Genomic DNA, 24,355 nt, shown 5'->3' on the forward strand with positions numbered 1-24,355 from the left:
CACCTTCATCCTCTCCGGAAGGACACCATAGTTGGGGCCATCCTCTTCCAGTCTCCGAAGGATAAACATCATGTCACCCAGGCTGAGCAGAATAATGTTGTTGGGAACCATGAGCTCCTGGCGGTGGTGTTGGCTCTGGAGGAGTGCGGCACCTGTTGGAGGGGGCGGAGTGTCCTTTCATTGTTTGGACAAAATATGGTTTATCTTCAATCAGCTAAGAGGTTAAACTCCTGTCAAGCAAGGTTGTCTCTTTTCTTGTTTAAATTCAACCCTGCCCAGGCAATGGTCCCCTTTACCGCCTCTATGTTCCTGTCCCTCTCAGATCCCAAGTGTTCCTGTATGGGTATACGTCAAAACTAACTTACTATCTGGGAGTTCAATGCACTTTAGAATTCATTAAGCTATGTTTTCTATGGCCCACAATCGCCCAGGACACTCAGTCCTTTGTTGTGCCTGCTTGGTCTGGGCCCCAGGAGGTTTCCCACCGGCCTCCCTCTGGACTGCTTCAACTATTGCCCATCCCCAACCAGAATGGTCCTATATTGCTGTGGATTTCGATACTGTTCTCCCCCCATCGGCAGGTAACACAACCATACTCACCATTGTTGGACGGTTCTCTAAGGGTGTGCACTTGTCCCTCTCCCAGGTGTGGAAGGCTTTCTGCCTGGCACTCAGGGCGTCAGTTAGCTTATCCTCCAGCTATCAACCTCAGACCAACGGAAAGGCCAAGCAGGCCAACCGGGACTGTGTTTCTGCCCAACATCCCTCATTCTGGAGTTCCCACCTTTCACACATCCCTCATTAAGCCAGTCTCCTCCAGTCCTCCTACCTAACTCTCTCCACCCACCCCGATCATGGACAACCATCCAACATTCATTGTCTACCTCATCCTGGATGACAGGCGACCGGGCAGAGGCTTCCGGTACCTGATGGACTGGGAGGGTTGTGGCCCAGAGGAGCGCTCCTGAACCTCTATGCGGCTCATCCTGGACGCCACTCTTCTCAGGGACTTCTATGCTAACCATCCGGAATGTCCTGGTAGCAAACCTGAAAGTGTCATTATATAAACCTTTAAAGTTTCCAAGTTGGTCTCCTTCATAGGGAGGTTTTATCTCTTTAAAAAAATCCTAGACAGATGTGCTGAGCAGGAATGGAGCAGTGGGTTCACAGATCACATATCTGCTGAAATAACAAAACACTAAGTGATTCAGGTAGCTTTCTTTTTAATAATGATAATTTCACAATAACTATTAACAGCAAACAATCATAAACTCTATTCGTGCACATTAATTAACCAACAAAATCAAGTGATGAGATCACCTGATTAGAACCAGTTAGGCATGATTTGGAAAACACAAAATGAGTCCGTATCTTAATTAAATTCACTTCATTTTGATTGTGTTACTGTAGTAAGGAGCTGAGCACGAAGGAACAAATCACCAACAGAACCAAAGGCCACGAATCAATACTGTTTTTCAAAAGCATCGCTAAGAAACAAAGTGCTGCCTATACAGTCTGGTCCTTGCACTGTGAATTTGTGATGTGCACGTTGATCTGTGTGAAGGCGTCACTTAAATCAGTTACAGTGGTTCACAATTTGCTGTGCACGCACAAACATAGACACGCAAAAGAAAGTCAAAGTATCATTAGTGTGTAGGTGGATGAAGAAGTTGCACATAGAGGCTGTCTGTGCGTTGTCAGTTAAGGAATTAAAATAAGACCTCATGAGGCTTATTAAAAAAATACAGCACAACCTTTCATGCTTTTACAAAATAGATCACATTATCTCAACATACATTCAAACTTGTGCAATACAGACATTCCAAGCACATCCTTCAGGTCATGTCAACATTCAATGTTTGACACTGCAGAAATCAAACTATAACTCTTTTAGGAATGTCATAGTGATGGAGCTAGGCATTACATCTCCATAAGTGAAGATGGAGAGTGGGGTTTTCTTAGTAAGTTATTTTACAACTGATTTGGTTGGTCAGAGGTATGTTTAGTTCTGTGTATCTGTGTGGTTGAAGGTTATTTCCAGGGTGTACTGCTTTGAATCCTGGAACTGTTCCTTCCAGATGCAGAGGAACTCAGTCGACTCCCGGCGCCGGATGTATTGGAGCGGGAGCTGAGGGTTGACATGCTGCTGGATCTGCTGCTCTCTGTGAATGCACACACAAACACTGGTGAGGAATAGGAAATTAAGTGAGTCAGTCTTCTACCAAGGGGAAATTTGGTTTTGATTCATGCTTAATTGGCCCGATGTAAGGGAAATGTAACATTTTGATCATGCACAATGTCATCATGTTTATCTCCCCTATAATTGATCATGATTAAATCTCATACTATGTAACCTTGATCATGCTGAATTCTGTACAACTGAATGAATCTCGGCCTGATTGCCTTAACCACGGTTTTGTTGGTGGATTCAGACTCTAACCGTCAGCAAAACCGGCCAGTTTATGCAGACTGTTTTATTCATTTATTTTAGGGTTGGGCTATATATTGTTCTTATGTTCAACTACGGTTTGGGTTATTTTCAGTTTTATTTCGTTGTCTTTTACACGTAGCGACTCCCCTCGCATAGTTACCTGCAGCAAAGGAGCCGTGTAACATCAGTTCAAGAGACTCAGCGTTTGTATGGAGAAGCGGGGGGCCGTTACAGTAAAACTCGAAGCTACACTGGAACGTCTTCCTGACCCGTGTCGTCACGCGAAGACACAAACTTACAAATCGACCGTCAGGCAAGACCGGAAACGCATCAAATTGCACGCATAATAGCTGCACTGAGAGACATGGATATGCAATTTTTAATGAAGCTTTTCACATGTAAATACAATAATTGTTGTGGACTTTGCTGCTGTGTTAAAGTCAAAACTGATCACAAAATAATGATGATGACGATTATAACGACCAATGATAAATATGTGTCATGTTGCAACATTATTTATTGTTTTCTTTGAGGAGCGTAAACACTGTTTAAATCGCCTAGGATAGCTTGTTGAGCATATTTATAACGCATCCTCTTTTGTTTGTGCCTGTCAAGCCTTTTTTTCCTTTGCTTATAATATTTATGTTGCATCCGTTTTGTACTGAAACTCTTAAGTATTCAACTGTTTTGTAAATGTCTGGTCAAAGAAATAGCAGTTACTAAATTAAAGCGACTACTGGCAGAGGTTCTATTCAGGCACACTGTATATCATACCTAAAGATTAAGGTCCGAAATTCAAATTAACAACGCAAGTAAAATAAAATGTCACTTAAAGCAGCAGCAACAAGTAAATCAGTTCCCATGCATCAAGACAGACCAGGCTCGCGGCAAAAAATAATTCCTGAGAACATCAGAGAGCTGCACACAAATACCTTTTATAAGGCCTATGAGTCCTGGAAATTGTCAGCAAGAGAAGTTCGGACTGAATTGAAAAACTACTGCTCTCCAGATGACCTCGATAAAATCCAACGAAAAATTAGTACAAACCATGATGTGGTGAGCCATCATTATGAGGCCCTTGTATGCAGCCAAACCACCACTCCAGATATCGTTGGTAAAATGGACACCTGCTCTGCTCTGACTGAAGAAATTCTTGCTCTTGCGAGCAATCGCAGAATAATCATTGATGGCAACTATAATGAACGAGTCGAGAAGGAGAGGGTGAGAATAGTGCTGAGTAAGGAAGAGCATGGCTCCATATTTGGACTTACAAATACTGAAACCGCATTTTCAGAAACATCACAGAACTCAGACCAATCAAATGCAATTTCCACAAGCTCTAGTAAACGACAAGACGCAGAAGCAGAGCTCGCAGCCAAGCAAGCGGAGGTAAAGGCAACTAAAGACATTCTAGCTCAGCAATCCAAGCTCAGAATACTGGAAGATGAATGGAAACTTGAAGAGGCGTCCATGTTGACTGAATTGGAGCGGAAAAGGACAGAGAGACAATCAAAGCTAGAAGAGGAAAGAAGGAACCTGCAGCAGCTTAAGGCAGAGAAGGAAGTCCAGGTAGCAGCTGCTAGAGTAAGAGCATATAACGGTTTTGAAGATGTCCGCCAAGATGGCGGACATCGTTTGTATGGAGAAGCGGGGGGCCGTTACACAGACCTTTGGCTTAGAAACAACCTTAACAAGAGGGGGAGGAACCAGCCAAATGTATAAAGAGAAAAAACTGCTTCCCATCGCTGTGCATATTACAAACCAACCTTTGACTTATGCACCATGCGCTGAGCATCAAATGTGAGAATACTGTAAGAGATTTGTGTCTCGTTCCTCGTTGTCAGAGTGGTATTGCAGAATTGCCACGACACTGATAATTGTGCGTCATGGACCAAAATTCTAGGTCTGAGTCAGAAGTAGGGCTGAACGATGAATTGCATTTGCGATAAAATCGCGATATGATAAAACGCGATTTCCTAATCGCAACTTGCGCGATTATTACGTGCGAACGAGAGTAGGGCACCGGGCTGCTGTCCTCACCCGCAGCCAGAATGCCGCGGGACAACAAAACTACGCTGATCCAGAAGATAGCGAAGCAGGCCTGTGTCCCCTACAGGGGCCTCAAGTCTTCGGTCGACGTGGCGGAAACATAGAACAGGCCAGAGCCCCCCGGTCCCCTACACGCACATCTGCGAGACGGAGATGTTCAGCATGGGGGTGTTCCTGCTGAGGCCCGGTGCCTCCGTACCGCTGCACAACCACCCGGACATGAACGGGACGCTCGATGTCTTTACACCGCCTCATGTCTGCTGTGTTGTGGCTCCACACACACTCTGTCTGTTACGTGACTTGTGTTCGAAAGGGTTAAAAATCAAAGTCTGAGGAGTGGGACCATTTCATTAGCTTCAGGAAACTGTTCATACATGCAGTTGTACGGTGGACTAGTGGCAGAAACTTGGACTACTGGCAGAAAAAGGTCTCTGGTTCGACTCCACGGTTCGACTCCACGGAGTTTCAACAAAAACTTACCTGGATAGAATAACAACATAAAGACGAACCTGGATCTGTCCAAAAGTTCAAAAGACTATTCTCCCTACCCTGTCTAGTGCCCCTGAGCAAGGCACCTTACTCCCCCAACATCTGCTCCCCGGGCGCTGTACATGGCTGCCCACTGCTCTGCTCTGTGTGTCTGTCCAAAGATCACACCAGATGGGATAAATGCAGAGGACTAATTTCCCCATTGCATGAGTGTGTCTATGCATGTTTGTGCATGTGTGTGGGATAAATAAAGTGTATCTTATTCTTATTCTTATACTGTTTGACTCTGTGGCCTGTGGATTTCTCCGTTTTTTATTTATAACTTTTTTTACTTTGATTTTACAAAATATTTTCAAAGTATAGTAGAAGCAAATTCTATGTTTCAGTTGTGTGAAATGTTACTAACTTGGGAGCAGTAAGACACCTATCATTTTAAAGAATATTTTACACTAAATGTATCTAATATTGTGTTGGTCATATTTAAATCATTCATTACGTTTTGTTGGAAAAAAAGAAGAGTATCAAATAAAAAAATCGCATATTAAATCGCAATATTGGGGGAAAATATCTCAATTCGATTATTTTCCCAAATCGTTCAGCCCTAGTCAGAAGGGAACTCAGAAAGTTGGCAAAATTATGACATGAATTGTCATCACTTATAAACCTGTTACCACCCCACAACAATCAATAAACAAAGATTTAGATGAGGTCATACCATGTTAAATGGACACCATAAATAAACGGTTGGATGAGTCGAAATAAGAGTTTATTTGTAAAAAAAAAACGCAAGCCATAAAGGAACTAAATGAATGAAAGAAAAGCTGACGAAGTGGGCCATCGCTATTAAAGTCAATCTTAATCAAAACCAATACAAAAAACTAGACGACTGGACATCTCCAACTCAAAGTAGAATATGCTGCTGCTTTGTGGATTGATTCAAAGAGTGAGAGAAAGAGAGACCAAAGGCTCTCCTCCTCCAGCTTCTTATCTCATCTTTAACTCATCTTTAAAGTGGGTTGTTTAAAAAACATAAATCCACATTCTGACTTCAAAGCACCTGAATATATCAAAGGCAATCATTTCACAATGGGAACTATATCATATCATTTACTCACATTTTGAACCAAACTACGTTTATTTTCAGCAAAACCCTCAAACCCCTTACCCTACCATACAATCTAATTTTTTCAATACTGAAAAGGGGTTGTGAGTTTGTAACAGTGTGGTCTTACGGTTACTTGGGATGAGTATCTCCTCCAGCTGCTCCTGGATCTTAGTCAGCTCATCTGATGTAAAGCGCCTCCTCATCTCTGCTGCCTGCATCTGCTGCTGAACAGAACTCTTCTTCCACTTTGACGAGGTGGGACACGACAGGCAAGTGGTCGGGATGGAGCCTGTGGTCAACCCCTCTGGAAATTTCTGAGCGATTACCTTGAGACCTGGGAGAACGAAGTGAGACGACAGCTCTTTTCAGGCACAATTTTTGCTTTAATAGTTCATATTACAAATTTGTGTCATGGGTTGACTAATATAACATTCTTAAGTGTAACTTCACCCATAAGTTTTGGTTGAAGTTTCTTTCCCTGTAAATTCAAAAAATGCCTTGAAGGCCGAACTAAAACACAGCTACCCTCATCTCTCTCTACCCTGCACAGAGAGTAGATTTGTAAACATTTTGGACAGCAGATAAAAATCAAGCAGATAGATGGAGAGGATTAGTAAATTGGAGGAAACACCCCTGTGTCTTTGGTCACATACTGGACAAGCAGGGATAGAGCTAAGCTATCTAGGGTGTCTATCTATGAGCATTGACTCCAGGAGCAGCACACACACTTTTTCAACAGAAAAGAGGCTTGTCACCTCCAGAGTTTCCTGACGGTCAAGAGCAGTGATTCCTAGCAACATGAACTACTGGAAAAGGCGGCTTGTGCCAAGACAGCTGGTGCTAAACTGTTTCTGAGGAGCGCTGTGATCAAAAGCCTATTAGAGTTTTCTAATATTTTTACATTACGTAGATATATAAATCCCAAACTGTTGATTTTACATAAGCATTGGTCCTGCAAGGTCCAAGACGGTTTGATACATTAATTCGCATTAAGAACCATGTTACCACATAAATCTAAAATTTGTAATGAGTGATATTAAAACCAGCATTCATGCATTTCATTACAGTCATGAGCAGTCATATGATTTAGTTTACAGCCCCAAAAAAAACGCATTTAAGTGCGCAGTACCTCTTTATATTCCCTTACATACTCATACATGAGTTATTGAAACGCAAAAATGTAAGCTCCAGAACCTCTCGCGACTACAACCCAAGAATGGTACAAAATATTCCCTATATGATTTAGAGAAAGTCTGACTTACCTCCAGACAACATAAACAGATTCTCGACTCCTCGCTGACACATGGTGGTGGCTGCCTGGCCGGCTATTCTCTCATCCTCATCATACACAATGATGATCTTCCCTGCTGCGTTTTTCTAAACAGAGTGTGGGTTAAGTTCAGACAAGACAGTAATCAGTTGTACCTGCGTGGTAGAAAACTATTTTGTAGTTGAAAAGTTCCTTTTATATACCCGTCTGAACCTTTTAATGATTTAAACTATCTGAGACCTGAATCTTTTATTACCTTCCTATTACTTATTTCGTGTCTGCTCTATCTTGATAGGAAACTTATACAGAGTTTTGTCCTGTTTCTGCGCCTACAGAACCAGTCTGAACTGGCTCAGACAACAGCCTATGTCTCCTATATAAGATGCTTGCATTTGACTTTTCTCCATCAACACTGTGAGATCCCTGTGACTCTCGGTGTTGATCATTTCTGCAGAAGGCTCCTAATATATTACACAAAGATCAATTTTGTAATCTAGCTCCCTATATTTTCTGATTTCCATCACAATTTGGTGCCAGAAGTGGGATCGGACGACTGGGTGCATCTGGACTCGGTGTCAGCGGTTGAATGGCCTTCTTGAAAAAAGTAGTTTCCAACCTCAACTTCCAAAAGGAAGAGGGTGATGGAGGGACCTAGACTTGAACCAGGATCGTCTCAGCACTGCGATCATTCTGGTGAGAATCTGAAAATTCAAGTATATTTTGTACCTGGTAACTTATTGCTAAAGATACGTGTTTCTAGAGGGATTGGATCCCAGATGGGTTAAAGCGCTGTACAGTTTTTAACCAAGGTTTAGTATGAAACCTGGAGGTAAACTGACGAGGTACCTAAGTTTTGCTAAGACCACAACCATGGAATAAAATATTACTGGTTAATATTTGGATTGTGTGATGCAAGACTCCAAAGGCGCGCTATGTAGACAATTTCTCTAAGGCATTATGATTTATGTTGGTCAGGCAGGATATTTAAAAATGTATAAAGCAACAAAAAAATAAAATAAAAAATAAGAGAGAAACATTTTGAATTTACCGAGAACCAAGTAATTACGAAAGGAAATTACTATTGGCCACATTATATTGGGGATATTAATATTAATAAATTTTCTATTGCTTTCTTAGGAAAGCATTTTGGAGAGTGATTGAAGACTCAAGGTAAGTATTACTTCAAATGCATTTAAAAAATGGATAAAAGTAATGGTAAAGAAAAATGTAAAGATCCGGATAATGGAACTGATCTGATTAGAAATACAGAGTTTTGTCTTGTTTTTTAATCTCAAACTGCGCCTACAGAACCAGTCTGAACTGGCTCAAGCAACGGCCTTAGTTCTCCTATATAAGATCCTTACATCTGACTGTTCTCCATCAACACTGAGATTCATATGTTGATCCTTTTTGCAGAAAGCTCCTAATGAAATGCACTAAGACAAATTTGGTAATCCAACCTCTTGTATTTTCAGATTTCCATTAAACCTGCATTTAAAAAAGCCCTGATGTTGTTGGTGACATGGACAAGTATCTAAAGTGAAAGTGTTTAATGCCAGTTTGTGTTGAAGGATACATATTCCAGCACTTCTTTGGAGAAGGGGTTCATTGTTCGAGACAGCTGGGCGATCGGGAAACTGTGTGCTATAAGAAAGACAAATGATTAGGATGTTAAAATTATTCTACTTGGCATAAAGAGCTTGATGATAATTTTTCTGCTACATACCGCTGATGATGTGACAGCAGTTGTATTGGTCCCGGTCACGCACGTCCAGCAGCAGGTAGGGGCAGTCGGGGTAGGGCCTGTCAGTATCATTGTCCATCTTATGACACTTCATGCCGAGGCTCAGCTCTCCTACACCACCGAGGCTCAGCTCTCCTACACCACTGACAACGCTGTGGGAGGTCAACGGTTAGGAGACTGACAGGGTCAGAGAATAATTCAAGGATCTTGATGAAGAAAAATATCCAAATAAAAATATGGATCTAGTGAATTTAAAAGTGGTTCTATAAAGGTATACTGTTGTTTTATGTTGTACACTTAAAAAAAGTTCAACCGAGTTGTAGAGTAATGTTGCTTTACAGTTACTTAAAGTTTAATGCAGTGATTAATATCCATGTCATAGCTGCAACTAAAAATTATTTGAGCTATAGATTAATCCAATGATAATTTTCTCAAAGAATTATGTATAAAATGTCAAAAACTCACAAAAATGCCTTTAATGTCGTGGCTTTCAAAAAAAAATTCCATTAAGATTACTTAAAATGTCTTGTATTGTCCAATTAACAGACCAAAACAAAGAAATTCAGTCTACTGTGATGTTTGATGGGTGTTTTTATGAGAAAAAAATACTGAAATTATGAATTGATTATCAAAATAGTTGCCAATTAATTTTCTAGCATCAAACTCTTTTAGTTGCGGCTCTAATCCAAGCTTAAAAACTGACTAAGCAACCAGAAGATGATGGAAGCTCAGCATCTTAATCATCTGCTCAAGTTTTACTAATGCCTCTCATCATCAGTGATGACTCACTAATGTACAGGATTTTGGTGTTGTGTGTTTCATACAGCAGGGAGGTCTTTAAATCTGGTAGTCAGTCAAACACACAACACTGTCCCTACGTGTAGATATGTTTTACCCCAGTGCCTTTTCTCTCCATATGTCGTTCCTTGCACAGTGAACGTGACATAAAAGCTTTGCCATTACAAACAGTCTGCAGCCCCAGGAGAGGTTGCAGATTGAGTTACACTCCTGGGGTTCCTGTTGCAGTTGGAGGGGGCAAAGACGCAGGTGAGAATTGGGTACACTGATGACAGATGGAGGGAGGTGACTGTGCGTAATGCAGAAGGGTGGAGTTGTAGGACAAGTGGATGTCTTAAGGGACAGTGCGTTCAGTGACACAGATATGGTGGGTGTAGGATTACAGGGCTTCTTGTGATTAGGGACCGTGATTTTTGGATGCTGGTTGAGACTGAGGGTGAGTCTGTGTGTATTGGAGTAACACTGCTTCATACGCTGCTTTCAGAGATGCACTGAACACCAGTCCAGACATTGCCCAGAGGGGCTGAATTTGTGAATGTAAATATCCTAGTGAGAGGTTTCGGACTTTGTCTGAAGTTTCTCCAACCAGCCCACTAGTAAAAGCTTTGGAGACTATCCAAATGAGCGAATACAGCAGGAGATCCTGAGCTAAACATGTACAAGATACCGACAAAGGTGTTAAGAGAGCTTTTGCTGATAAGGGCCCGATGTTGGTGTCGATATGCTGTGAAAAAAAGATGTGACCTCCGAAGCAGAATTTATGTTACATCCTGCTGCACCAGCCCTCACATGAATGCTCGGGAAAGTTTCTTGTTTTTGTGAACCCGTTTTAACAGAGAATCTCCTGATGCTTTGTGATTGAAAGGCAAACTCTGGACCCCCTTGTGCCGACAATCGTTAGTTCATGTCTGAAAACAGCTTTATACTCTACAGTGCAGCCAGTGGACGACTCTGTTAGATCGTCTAAGTGCAGCTTCTGGGACAGAGGTACAGTTCCTGTGCAAGTGCAACACTGACAATGGGTAAAATGGTATGTTAGATATTGAGCGAGGTCTTTCTTACCTTAGCAGCGTTGACCTAGAAGTGTAGCAGTTCTCCCTGGTGTCACCTGCACCATGGGGATCAGAAAGTGGTGACATGTGTAGGGCACCGTTGGTGTGTTCGGACAAACTCTCCAGGTCTGCATCAGACATCTCTGACAGGGCGTCTGCAAATGAGTGTGAAATCAACAGATTGTCACCCACTGTCAGAGCCAAGTTCAATATGTTAGAAAATGTTTATCAGCCTATTGGTATGAAGCTGTAGATGAATAACATTTACCGTCTGGGCAGTGTGAGTCACCATCATTCTCACATTCATTCAGGTCTGACACAGAGGCTACCTGAAGTATCTGGTGAGTAAAACAAGTTTGAAACTCAGCAATGCATGTACCAGCAAGAAAACTAGTTAAAAGAAACAGGAAGTAAAAGTGCATGGACAATGGTATCCTGGAACTATTCACACAAGTAGTCTATCAATTATTAAGTACAGTGAACAGTACAAGTTTTCTCACTACATTCATTCAGTCATCTCCAAAGTATAGGCAACAAATAAATAGATAAGCACTTGATAGTAAATCCAGCAGGACTTTACCATATAGCAATGAAATGAAAACTTACCAATTGTGCAAATGTCGTCACCTTTAACCGCTTAAATATTTCGTCTGCACGGTACCTGTAATCTGGGGAAATGGAGAATAAAAAAACAAATGTCAAGAACCACAGCTCTAACCTGTCTTCTCTCATGATACCGTCAATCCACAGCTGCTACTACTTCCCCCACATCAGACTCAGTTTTATCCCTGCACACTAGCTCACACTTGTTGGCATCCAATAATCACATCCCCACAGTTTTTGTCTGGCCACACTGTGTGAATGCTGCAATCCTCCATTGAAGACAGAAAGAATCTCTCATTTTTCCCTGAGAAATGGAAGGTTAGGTCACAAATTAACATTTATTTAATTGCTTAATTAACTGGGGTAGTATGAGAACCCAAAGATTCCTGAAAAATTGCCTGCTCTATCTCACATCTATTAAACCAGCTGACAGAAAGAAAGATGAATTATGACTGCCAGACTTTAAACGTTGGGTTGGTCAATGAAACATTCAGACAAAACCATACAAGCATAACAAATCCACAATACATCAGAAATTTATATATATTAACCAACTGCCACTTCTGAACTTCTCTCCTCGTTAAACAAGTTACTCACTTTTTTTAATATCCTCCAGTCTTTCCATGTACTTCGTAAGGCTGCATCCTACAAAACGAAACATAACCATAATGTGAAGAAGATTTAAAGCTGAGTTGTTTCAGATATCAAATGGTTTATACTAAGGCCCTGAAATTATTGTTCTACTTGAGTTATGTGTCCTTCCCTGAACAGGTTACTTGTGATGTTAAGGAGCAAAATCAAACAGAATCGAATAGAGTAGAACTTTATTGTCCACCTACATGGGAAATTGCATTCAATTAATAAATAAACAAACATAAAACCACAACGGGCGATTGACGCATCCCTGGAAAGCTCTGCAGCTTGAGTGACTTTACCAGGCAGGGAGATGAAAAGTTAAAACACTCTCAACAGCAGATTTGTGCACAGGTTCCTCAACCTGCAAACTGATTCCTAGGCCACAGAATCTAGGTCTTTTTTTCTCATGTGTTTTTGATACATGATTATTGTCTACAATATATAACCTTATGTTAATTATAATTTAGATCAATAACAACAATCCAAATGCAGCTCAAGAAGAGGACACACTCTGCTTATTGTGTTAACTAAGTAATTTGAGAGTGAGGTTCATATCTGGTTCTACTGTCCTATCAGGAGGGACACACATTTTAGTAGAATACCATGCATCTAAAGTATTCCACTTTTATTTGATTACTATAATCTTTCCATCTTTGAAATTACGTGATACAATTATAATCCTAATAATAAACTTAATTTATGCAGCTCTTTTTAAAACAAAGTTAAATAGTGCTTTATATGAATAAACAAGGACTAGGCCATTTCTGGACTGAGGCAAATAAATCAAAATAGTTCAAACAATATAGAAAATAGATGGAATAAACCACCCAACCGTAGAAACAAAAACAATAGACAAGAAAAAAGAGGAATAAAATGAATAAAGGGAAGACAGCCCCCAACAATACAAAATATGAATACTAACAATAACACAGATAAGACATCAAAGTTTGTGCTAGAAATCATTAAATTACAAAGGTATGTTATCAGAGGTGATTTAAAGGATGTCACTTAAGAGGTTAAGTTTCAGATCCTCAGGCAGTGAGTTCCAGAGCTGAGGGGTCCTGACTTATAGAGCCTGATATAGGATGTGTTACTACAACTAAAGTACTTCATGGTGTCCGATGAACCCGTGGGAATAGAGTACCCTGTGAGCAGGACACCTAAATAATTTAAACCTGTACCTGTATCCAATCGGGTCTTGACGTGTTGGTACTTTGCGTTTCTCGGTATTCTTCTTTTCATGAACTAGAAGGAAAAGGACAATGTGTTGTTTCTCTATAGCTTGGTACACAGAAGTATTTTGTTTATAAAGCAAATAACATTATACACATCGCGTAGATTAGAAGTACGTAACGGACCAAAGCAAGCTTTAAATTCTTACTGGTGTACTGTGGATATGGTTTAACAGAGATGACAGCTAGCTAGCTAGCTAGGACAGCTACATCTGATTGAGTTAGCCCACACCGTGTTCACGGTGCATTAGCCTAATTCAGCACCGACATTAGCAGGTAACTAAAAGATTTTAAATGTTATTTATCCAACATTACCTGCACACTGCCGATGCCCTGTTTGAGCGACATCCTTTCAAACCAGAATACCAAACATTAACGTCCAAGTTTAACAACCTTGCTGATGATTGGTCGGTGCACTTACTTGGACCAATCAGAGAAGCCGATACTCACTCTCCAGAACGCTTCCATTTGATAAGAGTGGCTAGTTGCTAGGCAGCGAGGGACGCTCCACCTTCACGGCGTGGTGCATTCATGTCACATAGAAATAATCGTAATTTATCTGGATATATCTTTTGGAGACAACGGTTACAGTTGTTGAGGCGTAAACAAACATCGCAAGCGTGTACTGGTGTTGATATTACGGACAAAATAACATAACAAAAGCATAAATAAATAAATAGAGGGTCTTATTTCAAGCAGCATAAACAAATTCAGTGCTTCATGCGTCCATCTGTAGCTATGGAGCCTAACTTTTTTTAATGTTTGCATGAAATCAAGTATTTTATAAAATTTGTGTACACTCTCCCATCAACTATTTTAGTTTTATATTTGAAGTGAATTTTGCTGATGTTCACCCGTGTTCACCTTAGTAGGTTAGCATTCCTATTTACAACGTTCCCAACTGATTTGTTTGTAATTGAATCTTCGCACCAGGTCCCTGAATGCAGCAGCACACTCTTCACTGCAGCATCCTCGAGCCACAGGTGGACAGTTACTCCGAGGAACAAACACTGAGTGTGTTTTGCCGCCACCGAAAAAAACAAAGTCAGTTTTCATTGATGCTCAAAAAGAAATAAGTTAATTCCACTGAGCGCCCGTTGGACCGAGCGCAGCGGTGCGATCTGGGCTCGACAGGTCGGGTCTGGGACAGTTGCTGAAGGCGCCCAGTTTGACAGTAATGGAAGATCAACAAGTTTCCTCCTGACAACATCAGCTCTGTGCAGACAGCTAATGCCCACAATGGCGTCTGTCCTGGTGAGTACATTTGTTTAATTCTCACAGAGGAGCTTATGAGGAGAAGCGTGCGTTTACTCTGATAATGTTCACTTGTGCCAATGGTAGCTGAGTCGGCGAGTTTGCTAGCTGCGTCTGTGCTAAGAGGATTTGCTCCTGAACGTGGCTGTGAAGAACACCCTGGTTCCTCTGTGCTGGCCCGTTGAAGGAGTTGTAGACTTGTGTTGATGTCAGGTTCAGCGGTGTCCTGGTGAAATATCTCTTCAGTGAGATTTGTAAACACGAACAGGCTTGGTCAGCGAAGGCAGTGTCCCACAGGAAGTACCTGCAGCCCTGCACCATATAAACAGTCTTTCCTCACACAGCAAAGTCTAGAGATCTCGTTCATGTGTCAGTGTTCACTCACGAATGCTTAAGAGCCCCCTCCTGTGTCTGTGTCTGTCTGTGTGTCTGTGTGTCTTTGCGTCTGTGTCTGTGTGTCTGTGTCTTTGTCTGTGTGTTCATGAATCTGCTATCTAGGGCTGGCAGTAAAACAATATCAATAATTATGCTATATCATTTCAAGCAATAGCAATATATTGCTTATTCATTGTGAAAGCACATTGAGGAGTTAAAACACTCCATAGATCTACCTCAGATTTGTAAAATGCGTTGCTTTTAATCAAGTGTTTGTCGTTCTCTGCTCATAAAGAACGGTTTAAAGCCACAACCTTCACTCAGGAGCACGGCTGCAACAATCAATTATTTGTTCAGTAATCGATCATCAGTAACTATTTTTCAATCAATAAATCGGTTTGAGATTCTTTGCGACTCTATTGACAGTAAAGTGAATATAAAAACTAAGTCTTTGAACAAGTATTTGAACACAATCACCGCGGAGCAAAACTTTTTCAAAATTTTTGTCAGACAACATTGTATCATTTCACCATTTAATCTGCAGAGGAAATTAAAAGTTTTGCTGACTGACTGTGAGCATTCTCTCTGCAGGATGATCCAACCCTGGAGAGACACTTCAAGGGTCATAAAGACGCTGTCACCTGTGCAGACTTCAGTCCAAACCACAAACAACTGGGTAAAACCAGCTGCTGCTGCTTTGAGCCTCAGATATTTACAGAAGATAGTTGGCTGTAATCATATGTCATGCTTTTGGTTCTCATCTAATATTAACTTAAAAACACTGTTAAGACATATTTTTTCTCACCTTTTATACAATGATGCACTACATTTCCAAAAATAGAAAATGTAGAGAATCTTAATCTGTAACATTTAGTGGCAAAACAAACACTTTCTTTGGAATTTATCATGTAAATCTATACCTAGGCTACATGTACAATTGTACTGTATACTGTACATGTAGAAATGGGAATATCCAAACTAAAATGTTGTGCCATCATCATGTACAGCACACTCCACATAATGGCAAAGCACAAACTGACTGATATAAAGGACACTGGCTTCATAAACTTGATAATTTTCTGAACTTTTGCATCTGAGTTAACTCAAATTAAACCATTAGGAAATGTTGGGCTTTCTAAGTTATTATTTTTTGGAATGTTTGGCTGTATTGATGCATACGGCATGACATTTGCCAAGGGTGTGTCTTTTTTTGGGAACATTGAAATTCTGCTCCTATGTCTATAGTGGTAAATATTAGTGGTGGGGGAAAAAATCGATTCTGTTCAGTATCGCGATATCTTGCGCCCGCGATACTATCGATACTGTAGCACAAAGTATTGCAATTTTTTTTTATTTTTTTTTTAATACTTTATTCACAATTATATATGTCACAGCCCCTGGCTGGCAAAGCATGACGAGGAGTTTCAGAGTTTAAAATATACCTAGTGTGTATGCGAAAGGGTGTTCTACACTGCAGGAGATATAGTTGCAGCCCGATTTTATTGAAGCTCGAGGTTACTCTAATTTATATGATTATTCTCAGGTTTATGTTACTCTATTATGTCTGCTTTATGTTACTGTATTGTATTTAAATAATTGTAAGTTATGTGCTGGGAGCTCAGCGTTCATGTGAGAGGTCTCCTATTCAGAAAATAATAACAAAGGTCCTGTGTCCTGAATGTTCAAGGACAAAGTTTTTGCACTTCAGTTAATGTGTAGAAGACAATGTTGTTCACAGAATTAAATGTGACATTTGAAGTGAGTTGAGCAGTCTTATTTTCCTAATTTTTTGTAATGCCTTTGAATAATATGGGGGACATGAATCGCAATATATCGCAGAATCGAATCGCAATACTTGCAGTATCGCAATATATCGCAGAATCGAATCGCAATACTTGCAGTATCGCAATATATCGCAGAATCGCAATACTATTGAATCATGGCCCAAATATTGCAATACTATTGAATCGTCACATTTTTGCCAATTCCCAACCCTAGTAAATATAGAGACATAGGAGCATAATATTGCTGCCCCTTTGACATAATATGAGAAAGTTTCTTTTTAAATTGGAAAATCTACACAAAAACTAGTAATGCAAATGGTAAATGGATTTGTATTTATATAGCGCTTTTCTAGTCTGATGAAGACCACTCAAAGCGCTTTACAGTACAGTTTCACATTCACCCATTCACACACACATTCATACAGTGCATCTACTTGCAGCACTTTGTTATTCTATGGGGGGCTATTGAGGGTTCAGCATCTTGCCCAAGGACACTTCGGCATGCAGATGGTTCAGACTGGGGATCGAACCGTCGACCTTCAGGTTGGAGGACGACCACTCTACCCCTCAGCCACAGCCGCCCTTAAATGTGTTACTAATCAGTGACATATGCCAGGCTGTGTTGACCCTGTATCTATCTAGATTGATAGATAGATATACAGATAGATCTTTGTCTATCCAGATAGATGGAGAGAGCGAAAGAGCGTTATGTAGGGATTGTAGGGAGGGGACCTTTTGGTCCCAAAGTACATGAGAAGTAGGTGAGAGGAAGTATTTTAAAAGTAGCCCTGAGGGTGTATTTAAATCAATGACAGTTCTCCTGCACGGGAGCAGTAGGGATTCTACTGTCCAGTTAATTTAGTTAATCTTCACTGATTCATCTTTCTTTTGTCTTCCTCCAGCCTCAGGGTCAGTGGACAAGAGCCTGATGATCTGGAATCTGACTGCTAAGTTGAGGGCCTTCCAATTTGTTGGCCACCAAGATGTCATCACTGGGGTGCAGTTCTCCCCATTAGGTAACCTGGTGGCAACATCCTCCAAGGACAGAACAGTCAGACTGTGGACACCTTCCATGTAGGTTTTCAAAGTCACTGTTACAGCTTCAATCATGACTTTTTTATTCATTAAGTACAATTAATGTACACTAATACGGAATGAATGGTCTGTATTTTTGTGTGTTGTGTCACAGGAAAGGAGAGTCAAAAGTGTTTAAAGCTCACACTGCTGCAGTACGCAGTGTTGCATTCTCCCATGATGGCCATAAACTGGTAACAGCGTCTGATGACAAGTCGGTCAAAGTGTGGAGCGTGCATAGACAGTGCTTCATCTATTCCCTCAACCAGCACACCAACTGGGTGCGCTGTGCCAGGTACAGCATGATTGTCAGCACCCTCTCTAGCTATAGCATTAGAATGTGCATGTATATTAAACATGTTGAATATGTGGAAATGCATTCAGAAAGTCCTCGGATCTCTTCAATTTTGGATAATTTTGCAGCGAAATATGTCCCTAATCAGTCATTTGAGACATGATTAGGAAAGACACATAACTGTCTATATAAGGTCTATTAGAACATTTATAGCTGCTTTCAGACATGCACTAAATTTGGCGGAAAAGAGGTTTATATGTGAATGCAAATGTTCAAGTGAGAGCCCCCTGAGTTTCTCTGGACTTTCTCCGCCTGGCTGCCTAAAGTTTGCAGAAAGTATAAATGAGTGGATGTGGAAACACAGCAGGAGGTCCTTCACCGTGAGCAAGTGGGGCGGGTGATGAGGTCCTAGACGAGACGGATGCAAAAATAAAGAATTCAATAAAAAGACAGCAACAAAGATGTCAAAAGAGTTTGTGGTGATAAGAGCAGAGGCCGCTGCCAATGTGATGTGAACAAAAACATGTGATCTTCGCGGCAGAATGAATACGTTATGCATCTGAGCAGAGAATTTCCTGATGCGCTGTGAATGTGTGACAGGAAAACTGCAGAGAAAGACCGGACCCAATTCTCCGAAGTTCATCCGTAGGTCATGTCTGAAAAACGGCTTCTGAACCATCTATGATAAGTCGGCATAAGCTACTTATTAGTCAGGCTTGGCAGCGGTGTGTTTATTATGTGTTTCCACCTGATGGGTTTTGTCTTTTCCTTGCTGCAGGTTCTCTCCAGATGGGCGGCTCATAGCTTCCTGTGGGGACGACCACTCAGTTCGACTCTGGGACACATCCAGCAAACAATGCATCAACTGTTTCTCTGACTACGGAGGGTAAGTTCCCAGAAATAACCTGCATGGGTGTCCTTTAGGTTGCCTTGTAAATACTGCTTAGGGACAATATATGAAAATTATCTTAAAAAGCTAACTCTGGATAATTTATTGTATTATGTCTGTTGCTTGATGAGCAAAATGTAAAAACCACAGTACCTGATTTGGTGTAGTCGTTCCTCTGTTTCTCCAATAGATGGCATTGCTGTGTATTATTTAGATGGTAGCTGCTATAGGTCACTAACTCGGTTTTTATCATCACAGGTCAACAACGACTGTTGAGTTCAACTCCAGCGGCACCTGCATTGCATCATCAGGAGCTGACAGTTCACTAAAAATCTGGGATCTACGGACCAACAAGCTGATTCAGCATTATCAGGGTATGTCAAAATCTCAGAGCTACAGTACAATACTAATGATATTTCCAGATTGGAAAATTGAGTCATTATCTAAAATATTCTTTCAAATAGTTAGATAATGCAGAAGATCCTGACTGATTGTATTTCCAGTTTGTCAGCTGAGGAATTATTTCATTTATTATCATTCTGAGCATTCAGACTCAGTATTTCTAATATATCTTCTTTCAGAGTAAATTACTTATTATATCACTTTTGTGTATTGCTAGTTTTTGTGTGTGGCTAATCTTTGTATGTTCCCGTTCGGATCAGTCCACAGTGCAGGAATCAACAGTTTTTCCTTCCACCCATCCAACAATTACCTGATCAGCGGTTCCACTGACGGCACGGTCAAGATTCTGGACCTGCTGGAGGGACGCCTCATCTACACCCTGCATGGACACAAGGTGGCGCTGCAGCACAGCTCAGTTCACCCACAAACACCAGTCAGACATTATCAGACAGTTCAGGCAGTCTGAGCTGCTGTTCCAATATTTTCTCTGAAATAGTCCTTGATGCTCTTCGTCTTAGTAAGTTTTGTTAATCACCAACATTGTGTTTTGCAGGGCGCTGTGACCACAGTCGCCTTTTCCAGGACTGGAAATCAGTTTGCTTCAGGGGGAGCTGATAGTCAGGTTGGTGTTTCATGATGCAGTAATGACCCTGTGTATCCTATCTACTCAATAGCTTGTAACTTTGGTGAGTTCGGAGTCATCCTACCACCAGTAGGTCGGCTGTTCGATCCTAGTCTTCCCCATCACGTTTCCTTGTGCAGGATACTGAACCCCGAATGGCTCCTCATAAAAAAATGTTCTGCCCAACTGTATGGGTGAATTGCAAAACTGTACTGTAAGCACTTTGAGTGGTCATCAAGACTATAAAAGCTCTATAGATACAGACAATTTACATGGACACCAACATTCAGACTTTTGTCTAATCTAATTTAAAATAAGACATTATTTCCATTATGGTGTTTACCGGTGTTGCTAAGTGAATTCCTGTCATTATAATTGTTACAGGGCATAGTCTGATTATGACTCACGTCAATAGGTCCGCTATTTCCTTACATCCAATGTTCTTCCCCCAGTTTTAAAATCCCCAATGTGAAATACTTTAAGGTATGATACCGTATGCACCCTTTTGGTGTTTTATTATTGCAAAAGCTACAACTCCTATACATTTTTCCATTTTGTCGGTAGTTGTAGCTGTATGTCGATGTTGCAAAATGCTGTGAAAACTCCAATAGGACGTTATAATACAATTAGGTTGTTTACAGGTCAACATAATGTGGCTAAGATCAGAAAACTCCACATGTCTCACTTTGATAATGATTTATTGAAGAGAGTATGTCCTTATTCAGGTGAGGGTAGTCAGGAAATGCTGTTTACATGGCAGTGTCTTATTCACACTACTGACTTAATCAGGTTAATAATAGACTATTGGTGTCCATGAAAACTTACTCTGTGTAATCCTTTTATTTTCTTAATTGGAAAATGTAGAGAACGTGGGTCATGTTAGTTGTGCTACTCCCTTGGTTTCGCAGGTGCTGTTGTGGAGGACAAACTTTGACACCAAATCCTACCAGGAGGTCCTGCAACAACACAGCCAGAGGTCCACCCCTGATCCCCCACCCCACATCACCGACATTCACCCCAGAGTACCCCACCTTCATCACCCACAGTCCACAGCCATTCAGGTCAGTTCAATTTGACTAAACATCACATTTAATTCATATTCATAGTGTCTTGTTACCTCCGCCAAGGAGGTTATGTTTTCACCCCTGTCCATTTGTTGCTTGGTTGGTTGAATCCGTGTATCATTCGTTATTCGTCATTATTTCGTTATTCATAAATGAATAACGAAATAATGACTTGTTTATACATTTTCAGATTTTGGTTTTCTAATTGAATATGAAAAGAATGAATGATACACAGATTTGGTTGGTTTGTGAGTTGGTTTGTTTGATTTTGAGTAAGATTACCCCAAAACTACTGGACAAATTAGCATGAAACTTGTTGGAAGGATGAGCTATGAGTTGGCCAGCATGCCCAAAATCACACTGTTGTGATTGGCCAAGTAGGAAATGTCGGACTCGGCTATCGCTCTACCTAGCTTTGTAGAGGAGCCTTCCAAGACTAGCCACTAGGCGTTTGTATTCGGCAAATGAAGGACACTGTAATGTCACATGACATCATGATAATGCAAATTCATCAGCTGGACAACTGATGAGGTTTTCAGCACCTACAGCTGTGCTTTTTAACTTAACCTATATAAGACATGAGAGTAAAGAAAATCCTATGAAAACCTATAAATCATATGTCTCCTTTAAAGCTCTTAACCTATTCATCCTTCTACTGTACAGATAGAAAGCATCTGGTAAAAGTAACCGGATCTGGTATTCATTTGACATTCCTCTCATATCATCTGTTTTCAGAGTATTGTGTCGAAGAGAAAGAAAGAGCTGTTCTCTGATGGTTAAAAGTGGAGAAGCTGTGACATTTCTTTATCTCCACAGATCAGTCAAACAGTGGCAGACACACGGTCAGCTGACCCGCATGTCATAGAGTTGGGCCATGCTGTTCCCAGCACCATGGTAAGATTGCATTACTAAATCTGCACTTACACAGTTTCAAGAAGACAAGCCAAATTCCTAATCATACTTTGGATATTTATTCAGGGTACTTGGGGGAAAATATTTATTATCACAAATGTTTGATTGCATAGAGCAAATGGCAACAGAAATGTGGTTTCTTGAGGGTAAACACATGTTAAGAGGAAAAATGACTTGGAGATCTTACAGCAGTTACACAATATGTAACATAGAACAGTTAAAGGGATAGTTCATCCAAAGATGAAAATTCACTCATTATCCACTCACCATATGCCGATGGGGTGGGTGGGTGAAGTGTCCACAAACGACTTCTGGACTCTCAAGGGGTAAACTTTGTTAGAGTCCAATACAACTCAAGTCAATGGTGAGTCCTTCGTCAGAGGTAATAAAACAACAGAAAAACCAAAACATGCCTCCATACTGCTGCTGTGGTGTCATCAAAGTGTCCACTTTTAGGTGAAATTAAATGAAATGAAAATGTTATGTCTGTGAAAATGAGTCTTTTGTACCTTTTTAAATTAATGTTTACAGAAACGTTGTGTTTATTTGGTGAAAGGCTCATATGACCACCAGGTGGCAGTGCAGGCCACAGGTCAGTCTTATGTCAGACCATCTTGCTGCAGCTCTGAAAGCTGCCTCAGGGAACAACAAACTCACATGACTAGCACAGTGCCCGTTCTAATCCTGCCTGTTCTCTTGTCCTGTGTTAATGCTCCAGAGCTACTTCAGAATTATTCCTTGTCATTAAGTCAAACAGTTTTACAATATACTGTCACTTTAATTGTTTGTGTGCTGGACGTTTTGTATAGAGCTTTTATGATAAAAAATGGTGCAGAGTGAAGTTAGGAAACTTATCCTACCTGGTTTATTAGCAGAGAAGATTTTATATAAATTAAATTTTATCAAATTAATTTTGGGAATTTTCTCTATTACTGTTCACCAACTTGTAATTGTCTTGACCCAGCAAACTCGTAATGCCACTCTGTGTTTTCCTAATGGTTCCTCTCTGGGGTCCTTTATTGTTGCTCTGGGACGTGACCAGGTCTTGAACTTGAATAGTGAGTTTGCATTATGTTGCAGAGGAAAATCCTGGATGTGAATTAGTGCTATCCGCTTACTGCACTAATGCAGATCTTGGATAACCAGGTCGAAACATACGATTGATTTAGGTGGGTCTTAATGAACAGATTCACTTAGTATTGGGAAAAAAACATGCTCTCACAGAAGTTCATGAACTTACTGAGAGATGTTGCATAGAATTTTCAAGTGGGTTTATATGTGAGGGTGACTGGTTTGGAAACAAGGTTGTGTGTTCTAATCGCTCAGCCACAGCTATGTAAAGGACTCAAGAGCGCTGTAAACTACACCAGAGTTTGTTGTGTATTTGTACAAGGGAATTTCAGTGGCATGAAATATCATTTCTTCTCTGGCATCTTAGAAATGTCCCATCACATGCTGCTGTTCCCTGGTGTGGTCCATGAGTAGTTGGAGTGGAATCAGGAGCCTGTCTCCACAGACTTTATAATTAATTATCGCCCTCTACTGTTGTAAACAAGAACATCAGGACATTAAATGTTAAAGCAGGGGATCACAAAATACTTCATGATAAGAAATAGAATACTCATGTCTATGTGCTGTATGGCCTTCTCTGCTTTATGCACTTAATGATTAATGATTCATAGTAATGTTTGTATTTTATGTCCACACCCTACACACATGGGTGTACTTAGGGTACACTAAGAGAAATGTTTCGATGGTGTGAATAGTTTGTCTCCTGGTGTTTCAGTTATTTCCTAATGATATTGAAGCTGCAATAAAACCACAAACAAGACCAACTGATAACTGATTCATCCTCAGGGGAAGTGTAAGTTATTCTCCAATATTACTACATACTTGTCGTACTTGACAAAGGTCTTAAATTGTAATCATTATGGTCATAAAAAGTCTTGTTGAAACCTGCAGAACCCATATGTATTATATGTGAAAACCCCTCTTTCTTTACCGTATGGAAAACTTAATTTGGGTATTTTTTTTACTTAAGATCGCTTTGTAGTCAAAAGCAAGCTCTCGCTCAGATTTTGCTCCATCTCTCCCTTGTTCTCTCTATTTATTGTTCTCCTTCCTTCGTGGGGTTGCTAACGGAGCTCGTCGTTGCTCCCTGTATGAATCGCCCAAGCGTGCCTGAATGGAAAGGCCCGTGAGAAAGAGAGAGAGAGAGATAAAGCTAGGGAGGAATAGAGATCAGAGAGATGCGGGAGATTGCAGGAATCCACGT

General features: G+C 40.7%; 2 protein-coding genes across 2 annotated transcripts in view; one reads left to right on the forward strand and one right to left on the reverse strand.

The window, feature by feature from the left end:
• Nucleotides 1–1,217: 1,217 nt before the first annotated feature.
• On the reverse strand, nucleotides 1,218–13,780 carry cep41 (centrosomal protein 41). The gene is made up of 11 exons (XM_061076727.1): nucleotides 13,725–13,780; nucleotides 13,359–13,422; nucleotides 12,139–12,186; nucleotides 11,545–11,606; nucleotides 11,207–11,276; nucleotides 10,949–11,093; nucleotides 9,071–9,240; nucleotides 8,921–8,988; nucleotides 7,337–7,451; nucleotides 6,202–6,408; nucleotides 1,218–2,162 (listed from the first exon to the last, which is right to left on the reverse strand). Exons 1-11 carry the CDS (start codon nucleotides 13,755–13,757, stop codon nucleotides 2,032–2,034), a joined length of 1,113 nt encoding a protein of 370 aa, XP_060932710.1. The 5' UTR covers nucleotides 13,758–13,780; the 3' UTR covers nucleotides 1,218–2,031.
• An 857-nt stretch (nucleotides 13,781–14,637) lies between these two features.
• poc1b (POC1 centriolar protein B) overlaps nucleotides 14,638–24,355 on the forward strand; it is a 44,003-nt gene continuing 34,285 nt past the window's right edge. Inside the window, exons 1-10 of the mRNA XM_061076895.1 lie at nucleotides 14,638–14,663; nucleotides 15,630–15,714; nucleotides 17,725–17,896; nucleotides 18,012–18,191; nucleotides 18,970–19,077; nucleotides 19,339–19,454; nucleotides 19,743–19,876; nucleotides 20,036–20,104; nucleotides 21,013–21,165; nucleotides 21,985–22,062. Of these exons, the coding sequence (XP_060932878.1) occupies nucleotides 14,640–14,663; nucleotides 15,630–15,714; nucleotides 17,725–17,896; nucleotides 18,012–18,191; nucleotides 18,970–19,077; nucleotides 19,339–19,454; nucleotides 19,743–19,876; nucleotides 20,036–20,104; nucleotides 21,013–21,165; nucleotides 21,985–22,062 (1,119 nt within the window). The 5' untranslated portion in view covers nucleotides 14,638–14,639. The remainder of the gene's footprint in view (nucleotides 14,664–15,629; nucleotides 15,715–17,724; nucleotides 17,897–18,011; nucleotides 18,192–18,969; nucleotides 19,078–19,338; nucleotides 19,455–19,742; nucleotides 19,877–20,035; nucleotides 20,105–21,012; nucleotides 21,166–21,984; nucleotides 22,063–24,355) is intronic.

This window comes from Limanda limanda, chromosome 8 (assembly GCF_963576545.1).
Source record: "Limanda limanda chromosome 8, fLimLim1.1, whole genome shotgun sequence".
In the NCBI taxonomy this organism is placed as follows: Eukaryota; Metazoa; Chordata; class Actinopteri; order Pleuronectiformes; family Pleuronectidae; genus Limanda; species Limanda limanda.

Excerpts from the sequence above, each read along its gene's own strand:
- cep41 (XM_061076727.1), bottom strand. The coding sequence starts at position 13,757 with ATGTCGCTCAAACAGGGCATCGGCAGTGTGCAG. Across the intron at positions 12,187-13,358 it reads CAAGACCCGATTGGATACAG|GATGCAGCCTTACGAAGTAC; the intron begins GTACAGGTTTAA and ends TTCGTTTTGTAG. Across the intron at positions 11,607-12,138 it reads ACTGGAGGATATTAAAAAAA|ATTACAGGTACCGTGCAGAC; the intron begins GTGAGTAACTTG and ends CCATTTCCCCAG.